Below are 14,495 nucleotides of genomic sequence, written 5' to 3' on the forward strand. Positions count from 1 at the left end.
TTGGCCATTATGGAACATAAAGTTGTGTAGGGTTTCTTATACATCCTGGCCAGTTCGGCCACACTTGTACCACTTTCATATTGTTCAATGATGGTTTTCTTAAATTCAATCGTATTTCTCACCTTTACCACAGGCTTGGCACTAGGAGCTTTCTTTGGAGCCATGGTAGCTTATTTAGTACTTGCAAGCACTAAAATAAATGGAATATTATGAAATACTTCGCTGGAGCACATGAGGGGACCTTCGCTCACTGGTAAACAATGCCAGACTGGCTGCCGCCACGGCTCACGCCGTGGGTACGCGTCCGGGACAAATTGCGACTCGCGAGTCAACTTATGAAAAGCGAGTCCATGTTTATACGAAAATGACCCTATGATTGGCGAAATTTACGATTGCCGGGAACTGCGAAAAGCGAGGGACCACTGTACTCTGCAGCTCTGTCCTCTTACTCATTCTCTCTCTCTCTCTCTCTCTCTCTCTCGTTTATTCATTTTTATCTCGCTTACTCGCCTCTCACTCTACATTAAGACTACAAATATTTTAAGTAATGGGTGTACTGTATGTGCATTTTATCGCTCTTCGGTGCTTTAAATGTAGTGTATTATGTGTGGGTGGAGTGGCCTGGTGGGCTACCATACCTCCTTCACCTGACTTTCTACAAACAAATGCTTTTCACCTCTCACCCTGCATTAAGACCATTACAACTACAAATATTTTAAGGTAAGTAATGAGTGTACTGTATGTGCATTTTATCACTCTAGGGCACTGTAAACATTGTAGTATATTTGTGGGTGGGGTGGCCAGGAGAGCTACCATACCTACCACACCTGTCTTAAAATAAATACTGCTAGCCTTTTGCCCTACAATAAGACTACAAATATCTTTAGGTAAATAATGAGTGTACTGTTTGTGTATTTTACTTTTTATTGTTTTTAATGCCTAGTTCTATTGCTAACTAAATATATGTTAGTGTACACCTGCTATCTGGCATTTATATATATTTATAAGTAGAAAAAATGGCGTTCTGCTTTCTGGCGATGTCCGCTTTCCGGCGGCAGCCTGCAACCTAACCTTCTGTATAAGTGGGGCCCTACTGTATACAGGCACTGATCGTGTTCCTAGAACTGTTGCAGTCTGTGGAATTTCTGTCCTCCAGTCCCATCAGGCTGAGTCCCTTAACCACTCTTCATAGGACATACCCCTTATCTCTGGAACTAGTCTTGTTGCAGACTTGTGCAGACCATAGAACTGAACTCTTCTCCAGGCTGAGGGGCTAAGCCATCTCAAACTGTTTCTCCAAGGTTGATGAACCTCTCTACCATTACTGCTGTCTACAATCCATTTTCCTCTGTACAGCCTCTCCTTGCTTAGCAACGTACTCATCTACCGACCACTCGGACTTAGGACCAGCTCTCCAAGCAGTATACATACCTAAGTAATGTATATTAGATCTGATTTCCTCTATTCTGTATATTACAGTATACAGTATGCTACTGTATAAACATTTAAAAATGTACTAAAAATGGTTTAAATGGTGCAAAGGTGACATCAAAAAAACAATTAAAGATGGTTGACACAAACCCACTACCAGTATAGTATGCTCCTTGCTTAACCCTTTGAGGGTTTGTCACGTACTTGTACGTCATTGCATCTAGGGTCGGTCACGTACTTGTACGTGTAAATTCTAGCGCATTCAAATCTGGTCGAAGAAAGCTGGCAGGCCTACATACGAAAGAATGTGTCTGAGTGGTCAGTGTGCACAGTATAAAAAAAATCCTGAAGTACACAGTGCATAATGAGAAGAAAAAACTCTGACCATGTTTTTGGCTTAAAACAGCGACTTTCAAGTGTATTTTCATACAGTATTTATGGCTGTATTCGCATTTTCTTGGCCTCATTTGATAGAATGGAAGATATATTACAGAAATAGAGATGATTTTGATGGGTTTCATGAAGACAAGTATCATGAAATTAAGCTCAAAGTAGTGAAAATGTTCGATTTTTACCGATGTTCAAGAGTAAACAAATCATGCCACAAGTCAAATACACATCAACTGGTGAGTCTGATATTCTTTCACAAGTGTGTTGTTATTATTTATACCGTTTTTGCAATGATGCAGTAGTATACATAAAAGTAAATCTATTTTTTGTGAGAATAAAAATTTAAAATGGAAAGCAAAAGTAATATAAGAGGGGCCTGGAGACATGACTTATGAACAGATAATAATTTATTTTAGTGCCAGGAATGTCTGTCTTGTTTATTCTGGACCCTATTTTGAAATTGGTGTCTTTTGAAATTTGTGTGAAATTGGCCAAATTGCCAATTTGTGACCACTTTATTGGGTAGTTGAAATCAGTAAATGGGCAGTTTCTGGTACTCAGTCAATAGAACAAATAGTTTTAGCAAAATAGCTATGATTTTAGTTGAATGGAACATTGGAATTGGCCGAAAATAGGGCTCAAAATGGGCAAAATCGCCGATGCGTAAATATTTTCAAGACTACCAACTTCATGAGACCATAAATCTGTAGGTTCCGTCAAATTTCTTACTTTTGGTGTCATTATGATCGGAAAAAGATTCTCTATCATTTTGTAAGGCCCCCCCCCTCCAAAAAAAAAAAAAAAAAAATTGACCCTGAGAACAAGTGGGAGAGGGCCTCTGGACCCTCAAAAGGTTAGCGACCCGTTCATTTACCAACCTACTCATAAGAGCGGAACCCTGTCGTTGAATAAGAAGAGGCTGTATTTGGCTGAAGAATCCTACTGCATAGGCAATATGCTTCAATGATAAAGATACTCAACTGTTGCATGTGTGTCTTGCCCTGCCCTGCCCCTGGTTTTTTAAAAATAATTTCAGCTTTTATTTTTCAATATATTTGCGACACACATACAGGAAGTATTATTTCTAGGTATGCCACCGTTAAACTCTAATAATAGAACTTCATTGGTGCACCACTCAGGCAGTATACATTTAAAGTTTTCTAGTAAAGCATAAATAAACATTTAGTTGTAAACTTACCAATAGCTGCTAAAAATTTGTATTTTTTATTTTTTTAAGGAAAATGTAAGCTGTCTTAACACTTCATTAGTAATTCTGATGTTGGCACACCGGCATGCTGAGCTGCCACTATACCTAGAGGGCCTCAGAAGTCATGTTGAACCACATCTTCTGACAAATCTCCGTTCTCTTCTCCGCTTCTGGCAGACACATTATCTGCATAATAAGGATAAGGATTGCAACACACTTCAGAGGGTAAGCAACTGGTTTATCGAGCTATTTCTTTTTTAATTTTTTAATTCTAGTATATTCTAAGTATATATAAATTTTTTTACCTCGGCAGCAGTCTCCTGCTGAGGCAGGGTAAATTATAGAAAGAAACTCATTCACTGTCATTGATTCAATTGCTGCCTTTCCAGAAGTGTGCTGACAGCACAGTTAGGATTACCCTTTAGTTAGTTAGTTTAATATGTTTATTATGCACCCCATACCCATCCTGTGGGCGGTAGTCAAAAGATTACAGAGGTACATAATGGGTCCAGGGACTGGGCCTCAAAGTTTTGATAGCTGAGCAAGCCACAGAGGCAATGAACTCACAATTTACAAAGGTAATGAACTCACAATTTACAAAGGTAATGAACTCCAGGTAGGTCTAGTCACAATCATTACAAGTTACAAAGGTATTTACAGATTACAGAGGTACACAATGGGTCCAGGGACCGGGCTCCAAAGTTTTGATGGCTGAACTAGGTACAAGGTAATGAACTCACAAGTTACAAAGGTAATGAACTCACAAGTTACAAAGGTAATGAATACTGTAAGAATGGTTACTTATGTTTATACATGGCTGCAATCATGAACAAATTTTAGAGTAATGAGCAATTCACACTTCCACACCCGGTCACAACTGTAGTGAGTTATTGGTGCAAATGTTGATTGCTGAGTCTCTCTCTCTCTCTCACACACACACACACACACACACACACACACATACAAATTCATACACACACACACATAAACACACACACACACACACACACACAAACTCATACACACACGCACACACACTCATACTCACACACACTCATACACACACTCACACTCATACACACACACACTCATACTCACACACACACACACACACACACACACACACACACACACACACACACACACACACACACACACACATGCACACATGTGGTAATGCTTTATTTACAGCTAGCAAAGTCAGGGTATTTCTCCAGAATGGTCTGTAATATACCACTGTGGATAAAATACTTAGCCATTTCTTGAACACTTCTGAGTGAGTTGTTTCTAAATTCATTAATTTTATCGCACTCCAGTACATAATGACGCAGGGTGTGACAATAATCCATCTGGCAAAGTTTACATTTCGTTTGGTCTACATCTGGTGGTGGTGATTTAACCTGCCAAAGATACTTGTAACCCAGCCGGAGCCGGGCGGTAGTGACATCCAAGAGTCTGCTTATTTTGTTGGATGCACCATAGACATGTGGCTCCTCCTGCATGATAGAATGATGATAGATGGACTCACTGGTGTCAATCTCCCTGAGCCTTAAGTCCATAAAATTCAGCTGAAGTTCTTTTCGTATTATTGTTCTCAAACTACTACCTGACAAGCCAAGATTGTAATCTACTCCCTCTTTGAAAGCATACAGCTTAGCCAATTTATCAGTTCTATCATGCATCTGAAGACCAATGTGAGATGGAATCCACAGCATGTGCACTCTGACTCCACTGTCCACAATCCTACCATACCTGTGTCTGGCTTCTGACACAAGCATGCCACAATTTATGCTTAATGAGTTGAGAGCATTTATGGATGACAGAGAATCAGTTACAATTAAACTGTCAATCTTTGATACATAGATGCATTTCAGTGCAAGGAGTATGGCAAACAGTTCTGTCTGAAGGGTAGAGGCCCAATTATTGATGCGTGCTCCAATTTCTTTAAGAGAGCCATCACTCTGTACGACAACAGCAGCACTACCAGCTGCACCAGTGGATTGGTGAACAGAACCATCAACGTAAATAATTTGCGAGAGTGTGTGCTGTGTGACTAAGTTATCAATACAGCTTAAGGCCTCATGTTTGGCTTCAAGGCGAAGTTTTGGTTGTGATTTAAGAAGTAGTTTGGGGGGAAATGGAGGAATGGTAGTTTGGAATGGGGTAATATTCCATGGAGCGGAGAAGTGCCGCTGTTGCCTTACTTGACATAGATCATGTATCTGATTCATGCGGAGGTCGGTTCCAGTCTTTTCGATCCATCTGGAGGAGTGTTCACCAGTGCTGAGGAAAGTTTGGAGGGCTTCTGTGCAGGGGTTTGAATGAGCTTGCCTGAGCATATTAACCCCAATTAGGATATTTCTTTCAGTAACACGATCTCTGATGCTTGGAATATCAAGTTCTTTTTGCATATTTAAAATTTTGGCAGTACGAGGGCATCCTAGGATGATCCTCATTGCTTCGTTCTGCAGTTTTTCCAGCCCTCCAAGCTTCCAGTCAGACACAAGAGCAAGTAGTGGCGCAGCATAATCAACCAATGATCTAATATAAGCAAGATACATCATTTTCACAATTTTAACATTAGCACCATACCTGGGGTGAAGCCCTGCCACAACTCTAAGTGCTCTTAGTCGTTCTTTGTATTGGCAACAAAGTCTTGTTACAACAGGTCCAAGTAGTGGAACTTACCCCTTTGACTGAACCATTCCTACCTCTTCTTCAGAGTGCTGGCACTGCCTTTCCCACCTCCAGGACTCAAGTCCAACCGAGTGATTAGATTTCTTATATCATTAGTGAATGTTGCTGTTCATGCAGAGACTTTGTACCCACTTGTATGGTTCAAGTTTTATTTACCATCGTAGATTATTCCGTATGTAGTACATACCATCAGTGGTGATATTGCTTTCACTGCTATTTAATGTAATTTTATACAGTAACACCAAGATTTTTATTTTTATCTGTAATGCAACAGGCATTGTTTCATGCTAGAGGGTTTTGTGCTTATATATGATACTGGGATGGACCCAGCATGTTTGTTTTTTGCTACGAACATTTTTATCTTTGCCACTTCATAACATATCTGATCAGTTCATTAGTTGTTTACAATCGTATCACTATGATTTTGCCAGTCATTTTTGTTGCATTTATTGTTTCTGGTATCATATTCACTGTGTTTTGAATAATACTGTAATAAACAGTAAAATTAGTGTTTACCATCCATAAAGTATCATTTTACCATGGCAGATGAGTTCAGTCTTGCTGCTTCTTGACTTTACATGTTTTATTTGGTCTTACTATCTTCAGAACTTTAAAGAATGCCATAAATATCTCCACCAGTATCACTCATGGCTGCCTGCAATAATATATAGTAACACCAGTATATTTTTTCCAGTAAGGCAGAATGTCTTCATGATGACTACTTCATTATTAAACAACCTTCCTTGTTGAACACAAAAACTTTTTCATTTGATATCAGTTTGGTGTGCAAAACCTGAAATATTTTTCCTTAGTTACATCATGTCATGTCTGTTTAAATTAGCCTGCAAAAATTAAATTGATTGTTTTGTTTATGTAGTAAACAGTTTCACACACAGTTGTAGATACTGATGAAGTGATTAAGACTTAAAGACAAATTTTGATAGGTGTATGAGATAAGCACTAATGGACTATAAACATGCCTCACACTCATAAAAGTGCTGGTACCACTACTCACCATCCGACTTATGATCTGCATGTCATACAACCACTCGACTTACGACTGTGCGTCTGGCAGCAGGGCTGCCAGACACACAGTTTGATGCAGCAGTATAATGTGATCCTTTATTGACAACGTTTCGCCCACACAAGTAGAGGTAGTAGTAGTAGTTATACATGTGGTGGAAAAGTCAGTTGGTACATGAGAAAGAAGGTTACAAAAGCTATGGTTTGGGTAGCACAAAAAATAGGTTGGGCAAGTGTATGTATGAGGATGGATGGATTTGAAAAGGAATGTTTCAGTGTCCCTTCCCTATTACATAAGAACATGAGAAAGGAGTAACACTGCAGCAGGCCTGTTGGCTCAAACTGAGCATGTCCTTTATGTAGTAGCAGTTATGTGATGGCAGGGTTTACTGTTTTCAGGAGGATTCTCGCTAAGACTTCAGAAATGATGAAGCTATTCTTTTTTTTTTATTATTAACACATCAGATTCCCACCAAGGCAGGGTGGCCCGAAAAAGAAAAACTTTCATCATCATTCACTCCATCACTGTCTTGCCAGAGAGGTGCTTTACACTACAGTTTATAAAACCAACATTAACACCCCTCCTTCAGAGTGCAGACACTGTACTTCCCATCTCCAGGACTCAAGTCTGGTCTGCTGGTTTCCCTGAATCCCTTCACAAATGTTACTTTGCTCACACTCTAACAGCACGTCAAGTACTAAAAACCATTTGTCTCCGTTCATGCTTGCTGGAAGTCCAGGTCTCTCACACACAAAACCTCCTTTACCCCCTCCCTCCAACCTTTCCTAGGCCGATGCCTACCCCGCCTTCCCTCCACTACAGATTTATACACTCTTGAAGTCATTCTGTTTTGTTCCATTCTCTCTGCATGTCCGAACCACCTCAACAGCCCTTCCTCAGCCCTCTGGACAACAGTTTTGGCAATCCCGCACCTCCTAACTTCCAAACTATGAATTCTCTGCATTATATTTGCACCACACAGTGCCCTCAGACATGACATCACTGCCTCCAGCCTTCTCCTTGCTGCAACATTCATCACCCATGCTTCACGCCCTTATAAGAGCGTTGGTAAAACTCTACTATCATACATTCACCTCTTTGCTTCCAAGGACAAAGTTCTTTGTCTCCACAGACTCCTAAGTGCACCACTCACCCTTTTTCCCTCACTGACCCGTCTGCTCACACATCCACTCCCGAATATCTGAATACATTCACCTCTTCCATACTCTCTCCCCCTAATCTTTTTGTTTTCCTCATAACCTTACTCTTTCCTATATTCACTTTTAATTTTCTTCTTTTACACACCCAAGAACCTTGTCACTGGCAGAAGAGGAACTGTGACAATTCCTGTTATAATGTTGGAAGCATTATCTTCCAGTCCTACACCTCTCCCAAACCCTAATATTCACTTTTTTACAATCCCATCTATAAATTTATTGACCCACAATGGTGACTAAACACATCTTGGTCTAAGGCTTGCTTTTACTGGAAAATAGTCCCCTTCACTCCTACATACCAAAACCTGAGCCTCACTTTCTGTATACAAACCCTTTACTGCTTTTAGTTAGTAACCTGTTACTTCTGTACATTTTCAGCATCTCCCACATTGCCTCCTTGTCCACCCTGTCATATATATGTCATATATTTTCTTGAGCAAGTACGGTTTTCAAAAGTAAAAAGGGCATTAGAGATCTGGGCAGAAGAATTGTATAATTTTTGTGTTTGCTGTATTCTGATAAATTAGTAAATTTATTGTATCACACAAAGTATTACATTGAAAATTAATTCAAGCTTTTCCCGCAGAGTTCTGGCATTTCATTTGACTTCTGGCGGGAAACTGTGGCAACACTGGTTGCAGAGAATAAGCTCTCACCAGACTGCATCTTCCACTACCTCTCTCCCGAGGATCTGAACCTCTCTCGCACCAGCTAGTTGATGATACAGTTAGCTGCTGTAGAAGAAAGAATGCAAATATGGATGATAAGTTACACCATATAATACAAATGTATTATTTTTTCATCATTACTGTTTATATGCAAACAGCATCAGACAAAACGACAGTAGCTTGCCCGTTATGCATATTTTTGCATTTTTTAGTACAAAATTGTAGCTTTATGTCCTGTTTGCCTTGATATTAACATGATATTTGTACCAAGGCAAAGGAATAATGTGCATGGCATACTGTCAGCTACATTGTTTTGCTATTGCTCATAGCAATGCGGTATTTTCGCTATCAGCAGCGATGATGATGATAAGGTACAGGACATATAGGGAGTAAATATGTATCCATAATGATCTAGTCATGATATTTAACAAAGGACTAGATTATATGGTAATTTTAATTTTGCATTTTGATTATGTTTGCTGCAGGTCAAAAGCTGTGCCACTTTATTTTGACACTTGTTATGGATTTAAATATATGCTGGATATAATACCATATCACATGAGAATGTGATCAATTTCAATTATAAATTGGGCTGAAAGTAAGTTGGTCTGAAATGTAATAAAATACTGTAGTATGTATATACAATGAAGAGATACGGTGTTTCTGTAGTGTGCAGAAAACATTTTTGTTAATTTTTTCACTTGAAGCCAAGATTATGATTTGTGTGTCCTAGTTCAGGCTCTTCTGGATCAGTGCTAGTTGTGAAGAAGTAAAATAAAAATTGGTTCTCTGGTCACCATTTAGCTTCCTCCTGTTTGATCAATTTGGTTTATCATTTGCATTCATGCCATTAGTAAAACTTCCTCTGCAGTCAGTTAGAAATTAAAGTGATGAGTTAAAACTCATTGTACATACATTTATTTGACTCTGTAAATTGCAAAGTTTTTCCAGTGTTATAATTGGTAAATGTCTTGCAAGTTAGTGTGTACTTATATCTTAAGATATTTAATGTGGAAATTAGGAGAAGGTGTGGAGTTAATAAAAGTATTAGTCAGAGGGCTGAAGAGGGGCTGTTGAGGTGGTTCGGTCATTTAGAGAGAATGGATCAAAGTAGAATGACATGGAGAGCATATAAATCTGTAGGGGAAGGAAGGCGGGGTAGGGATCGTCCTCGAAAAGGTGGAGGGAAGGGGTAAAGGAGGTTTTGTGGGCGAAGGGCTTGGACTTCCAGCAAGCATGCGTGAGCGTGTTAGATAGGAGTGAATGGAGGCAAATGATATTTGGGACCTGACAAGCTGTTGGAATGTGAGGAGGGTAATATTTTGTGAAGGGATTCAGGGAAACTGGTTATTTTTATATAGCCAGACTTGAGTACTGGAAATGGGAAGCACAGTGCCTGCACTTTAAAGGAGGGGTTTGGGATATTGGCAGTTTGGAGGGATATGTTGTGTATCTTGATACGTATATGCTTCTAAACTGTTGTGTTCTGGGAACCTCTGCAAGAACAGTGATTATGTATGAGTGAGGTGAAAGTGTTGAATGATGATGAAAGTATTTTCTTTTTGGGGATTTTCTTTCTTTTTGGGTCACCCTGCCTCAGTGGGAGACAGCCAACTTGTTAAAAAAAAAAAAAAACTATCATGTTGGATAAAGGGGCCCAATGGTAACATAAAGATAAAATCAAATTACAGGTCGGCCATCACTAATCTGGCATCATTGGGGCCTGTAGAGTGCTGGATTAGTGACTTTGCCAGATTAGAGAGTGGTTAGGTTAGAATACACTTAACCCAATGGTGATATTTACGCATTGGCGATTTCGCCCAATTTATGCCCTACTTTTGGCCCATTCCATTGTTCGAGTCTACCAAACTCGTAGCTATTTCACTTGTATTCCTTCTGTTCCGTCGACTGAGTACAAGAAACTGCCCATTCACTTATTTCAACTACCCAATAAAGTGGTAAGAAATTGGCAATTTGGCCAATTTTGCACAAATTTCAAGGGACACCAATTTCAAAATAGGGTTCAGAATAACAGTGAAGACATTCCTGGCACTAAAATAATATTTTCTCTGTTCATTAGTCATATCTCCAGGCCCCTCTTATATTACTCTTGCTTTCCATTTTGAATTCTTATTCACAAAAAATAGAAGATTTACTGTTATGCAGACTACTGCATTATTGTAATAATTGTATAAATAATGTCAACCCATTCAGGACTGTGTATTAGACTGGCAGTTGAACACGTATTGGATGGTGACGTCATTTGTTTACTCTTGAACATTGGCAAAAATCGAACATTTCTGCTAATTCGAGCTCAATTTCAAGGTACTTTTCATCATGAAACCAATCAGAATCATATCTACTTCTGTAATATATCTTCTGTTCTATCAATTGAGACCAAAAAAGCAAGAATACAGCCATTAAAAACCATACGAAAATCTTCCACTGAGGGGCGGCTAATGGCTGAGAAGTGAACAATGTTATTTGTCATCCAATTTTTTTTCATTTTTGGTGTACGTTAAGAAGCATCTTTCCATCATGCATTGCCCAAGTTTCAATAAGATAACCCAACAAAGAACTGAGAAAAAAATACTACCAAAAATCATATATGGCAGGCCCAAGCCAGATATTGGCACTACGAGAAGCTGTTTGGGCACTACCTGCTGATAAAACATTGCTAATCCAAATTTATCATGAATGTAATTACAGTGGTCCCTCAATTATCGTCCATAATCTATTCCTGGAAGTGGGACTATTATCGAAATGGACGATTTTCGAATCAATTTTCCCCATAAGAAATAATGTAAATACAATTAATCCGTTCCTAACACCCAGAATTATTAAAACAAAAAAATTTTTACATGAAATATAGATGTAGTACATAAACAATACAATGGCACATGATGAATGAAACATTAACAGCATAACACTTACCTTTATTGGCGATTCTTCTTAGTGTATGGAAGACTGGAGGAGGAGAGACATTGAATTACTGTTTGGAAGGGAAATTCCCTTACATCAACACCTAAGGTAAAGTGCTTTTCTGGGGTTACTTCTCTTCTCTGTTTCTTAATGCCACTAGGACCAGCTTGAGAGTCACTGGAGTTCTGTCTCACAGAAAAACTGTCCAGAGAGCTCTGTTTCTGGCATCTCTTAAAACTTCCCTAAAATGGGCCAAGACTGTCACTGTACAAGTTGTTGATATGGCTTGCAACATCCTTCTCAGGGTGATGTTTCTCCATAAATCTTTCCATCCTACCCCACATTTCAAAAATCTCCTTAATTTCTGAAGAAGGCACCTTCTTCCATCTCTTCCTCCTCCTCTGCAGCAGGATTCTGAGCTGCAATCTGTTGCTCTTCCTGCTGAAACTCTTGCTCCTTTCATATTGTTCAATGATGTTTTTCTTAAATTCAATCATATTTCTCACCTTCTTTACCAAAGGTTTGGCACTAGGAGCTTTCTTTGGAGCCATGATAGCTTATTTAGCACTTGCAAGCACTAAAATGAATGGAATATTATGAAATATTTTGTATGAACACGTGAGGGGACCGTCGCTCACTGGTAAACAATGGCACACTGGATGGGAATGGCTCAGAGCCGTGAGTACGTGTCCAGGACGAAAGACGATTAGCGAGTTAATGGACCATTTGCGAGCCAATGTTTAGACGAAATAATGGGACTACAGTGGTCCCTCAATAATCGTCCGTAATCCGTTCCTGGAAGTGGGACTATTATCGAAATGGACGATTTACGAATCAATTTTCCCCATAAGAAATAATGTAAATTCAATTAATCCGTTCCTGACACCCAGAAGTATTAAAACAAAAAATTTTTTTACATGAAATATAGATGTAATACATAAACAATACAGTGGCACATGATGAATTAAACATTAACAGAATAACACTTACCTTTATTGGCGATTCTTCTTTGTGTATGGAAGACTGGAGAAGGAGACTGATTGGATGAATTACTGTTTGGAAGGGGAATCCCCTTCCATCAACACCTTGGGTACTAATTGCTTTTCTGGGGTTACTTCTCTTCTCTGTTTCTTAATGCCACTAGGACCACCTTGAGAGTCACTGGAGTCCTGTCTCGCAAAAAACTGTCCAGAGAGCTCTGTTTCTGGCGTCTCTTTAAGAGTTCCCTAAAATGGGCCAAGACTCTGTCACTGTACAAGTTGCCGATATGGCTTGCAACATCCTTCTCTGGGTGATGTTTCTCCATAAATCTTTCCATCCTACCCCACATTTCAAAAATCTCCTTAATTTCTGAAGAAGGCACCTTCCTCCATCTCTCTTCCTCCTCCTCTGCAGCAAGATTCAGAGCTGCCATCTGTTGCTGTTCCTGCTGAAGCTCTTGCAGCTCCTCAGTGGTTAGCTCTTTGTTGTGGTCCTCCACCAACTCTTCCACATCCTCCAAACTCACATCCAACCCCATGGAAGCCCCCAGTGCCACAATGGATTTAACAACTGACATAGGCTCATCAGGGTCAGCCCCAAACCCTTCAAAATCCCTCTTGTGGACACAACCTGGCCACAATTTTCTCCAAGCAGAGTTCAAAGTCCTGGTAGTCACTCCCTCCCAAGCCTTACCTATAAGGCTTGCACAATGGAGAATACTGAAATGTTCTTTCCAAAAATCTCGTAGGGTCAAGTGAGTGTATGAGGTCACATTCAAGCACCTTTCAAACATTGCTTTGGTGTAGAGTTTTTTAAAGTTTGCAATGACCTGCTAGTCCATGGGTTGGAGGAGAGGAGTGGTATTCGGGGGCAAGAACTTTACTGTGATGAACCCAAACTCCTTCAGAATTAGGTCATCCAAGTTTGGAGGATGAGCAGGTGCATTGTCCATTAATAGGAGGCACTTGAGATCCAATTTCTTTTCCAGGAGGTAATTCTTCACACTGGGGCCAAACACTTCGTTGAACCACTCTACAAAAATTTCCCTCGTGACCCATGCCTTACTATTAGATTTCCAAAACACACACAATTTACTCTTCATAACATTGTTTTTCCTGAACACTCTGGGATTTTCAGAATGGTCCACTAGTAATGGCTTCACTTTGAAATCCCCACTAGCATTAGCACTGAACATTAGCGTCAGCCTGTCTTTCATAGGCTTGTGTCCTGGCATTGCCTTTTCCTCTTGTGTAATGAAGGTCCTCTTTGGCATTTTCTTCCAAAAGAGGCCTGTTTCGTCACAATTGAACACTTGTTCAGGTTTCAATCCTTCACTGTTTATGTACTCCTGGAATTCATGCACATATTTTTCAGCCGCCTTGTGGTCCGAACTGGCAGCCTCACCATGCCTTACCACACTGTGTATGCCAGTACGCTTCTTAAATCTCTCAAACCAGCCTTTGCTAGCCTTAAATTCACTCTCATCATCACTAGTTGCAGGCAATTTCTTTACCAAATCGTCGAAATATGCCTAGCCTTTTCACAAATAAGCGACGTCATAAGACTGTCTCCTGCTAATTGTTTCTCATTTATCCACACCAATAATAACTTCTCAACATCTTCGAGTACTGGTGATCTCATTTTTGTCAGCATATTTACCCCCTTTGCAACAACAGCGTCCTTGATTTCCTTTTTCTTGGCTATGATGGAAGATATGGTTGTACGGGATTTGTTATACATCCTGGCCAGTTCGCCCACACGTACGCCACTGTCATATTGTTCAATGATGTTTTTCTTAAATTCAATCGTATTTCTCACCTTTACCAAAGGCTTGGCACTAGGAGCTTTATTTGGAGCCATGGTAGCTTATTTAGCACTTAAATAACTTGCAAGCACTAAAATAAATGAAATATTATTAAATATTTCACTGGAGCACGTGAGGGGACCGTCGCTCACTT

General features: G+C 39.7%; 1 protein-coding gene across 1 annotated transcript in view; it reads left to right on the forward strand.

Annotated features, from left to right (window-relative positions):
- The window catches only part of LOC128693322 (short transient receptor potential channel 4-associated protein), a 123,745-nt gene extending 114,046 nt beyond the window's left edge, over positions 1 to 9,699 (forward strand). The window contains exons 15-16 of the mRNA XM_053782944.2: positions 3,059 to 3,253; positions 8,553 to 9,699. Of these exons, the coding sequence (XP_053638919.2) occupies positions 3,059 to 3,253; positions 8,553 to 8,681 (324 nt within the window). The 3' untranslated portion in view covers positions 8,682 to 9,699. The remainder of the gene's footprint in view (positions 1 to 3,058; positions 3,254 to 8,552) is intronic.
- Positions 9,700 to 14,495: the final 4,796 nt, after the last annotated feature.

The sequence above is a fragment of the Cherax quadricarinatus genome, chromosome 28 (assembly GCF_038502225.1).
Source record: "Cherax quadricarinatus isolate ZL_2023a chromosome 28, ASM3850222v1, whole genome shotgun sequence".
Taxonomy (NCBI): Eukaryota; Metazoa; Arthropoda; class Malacostraca; order Decapoda; family Parastacidae; genus Cherax; species Cherax quadricarinatus.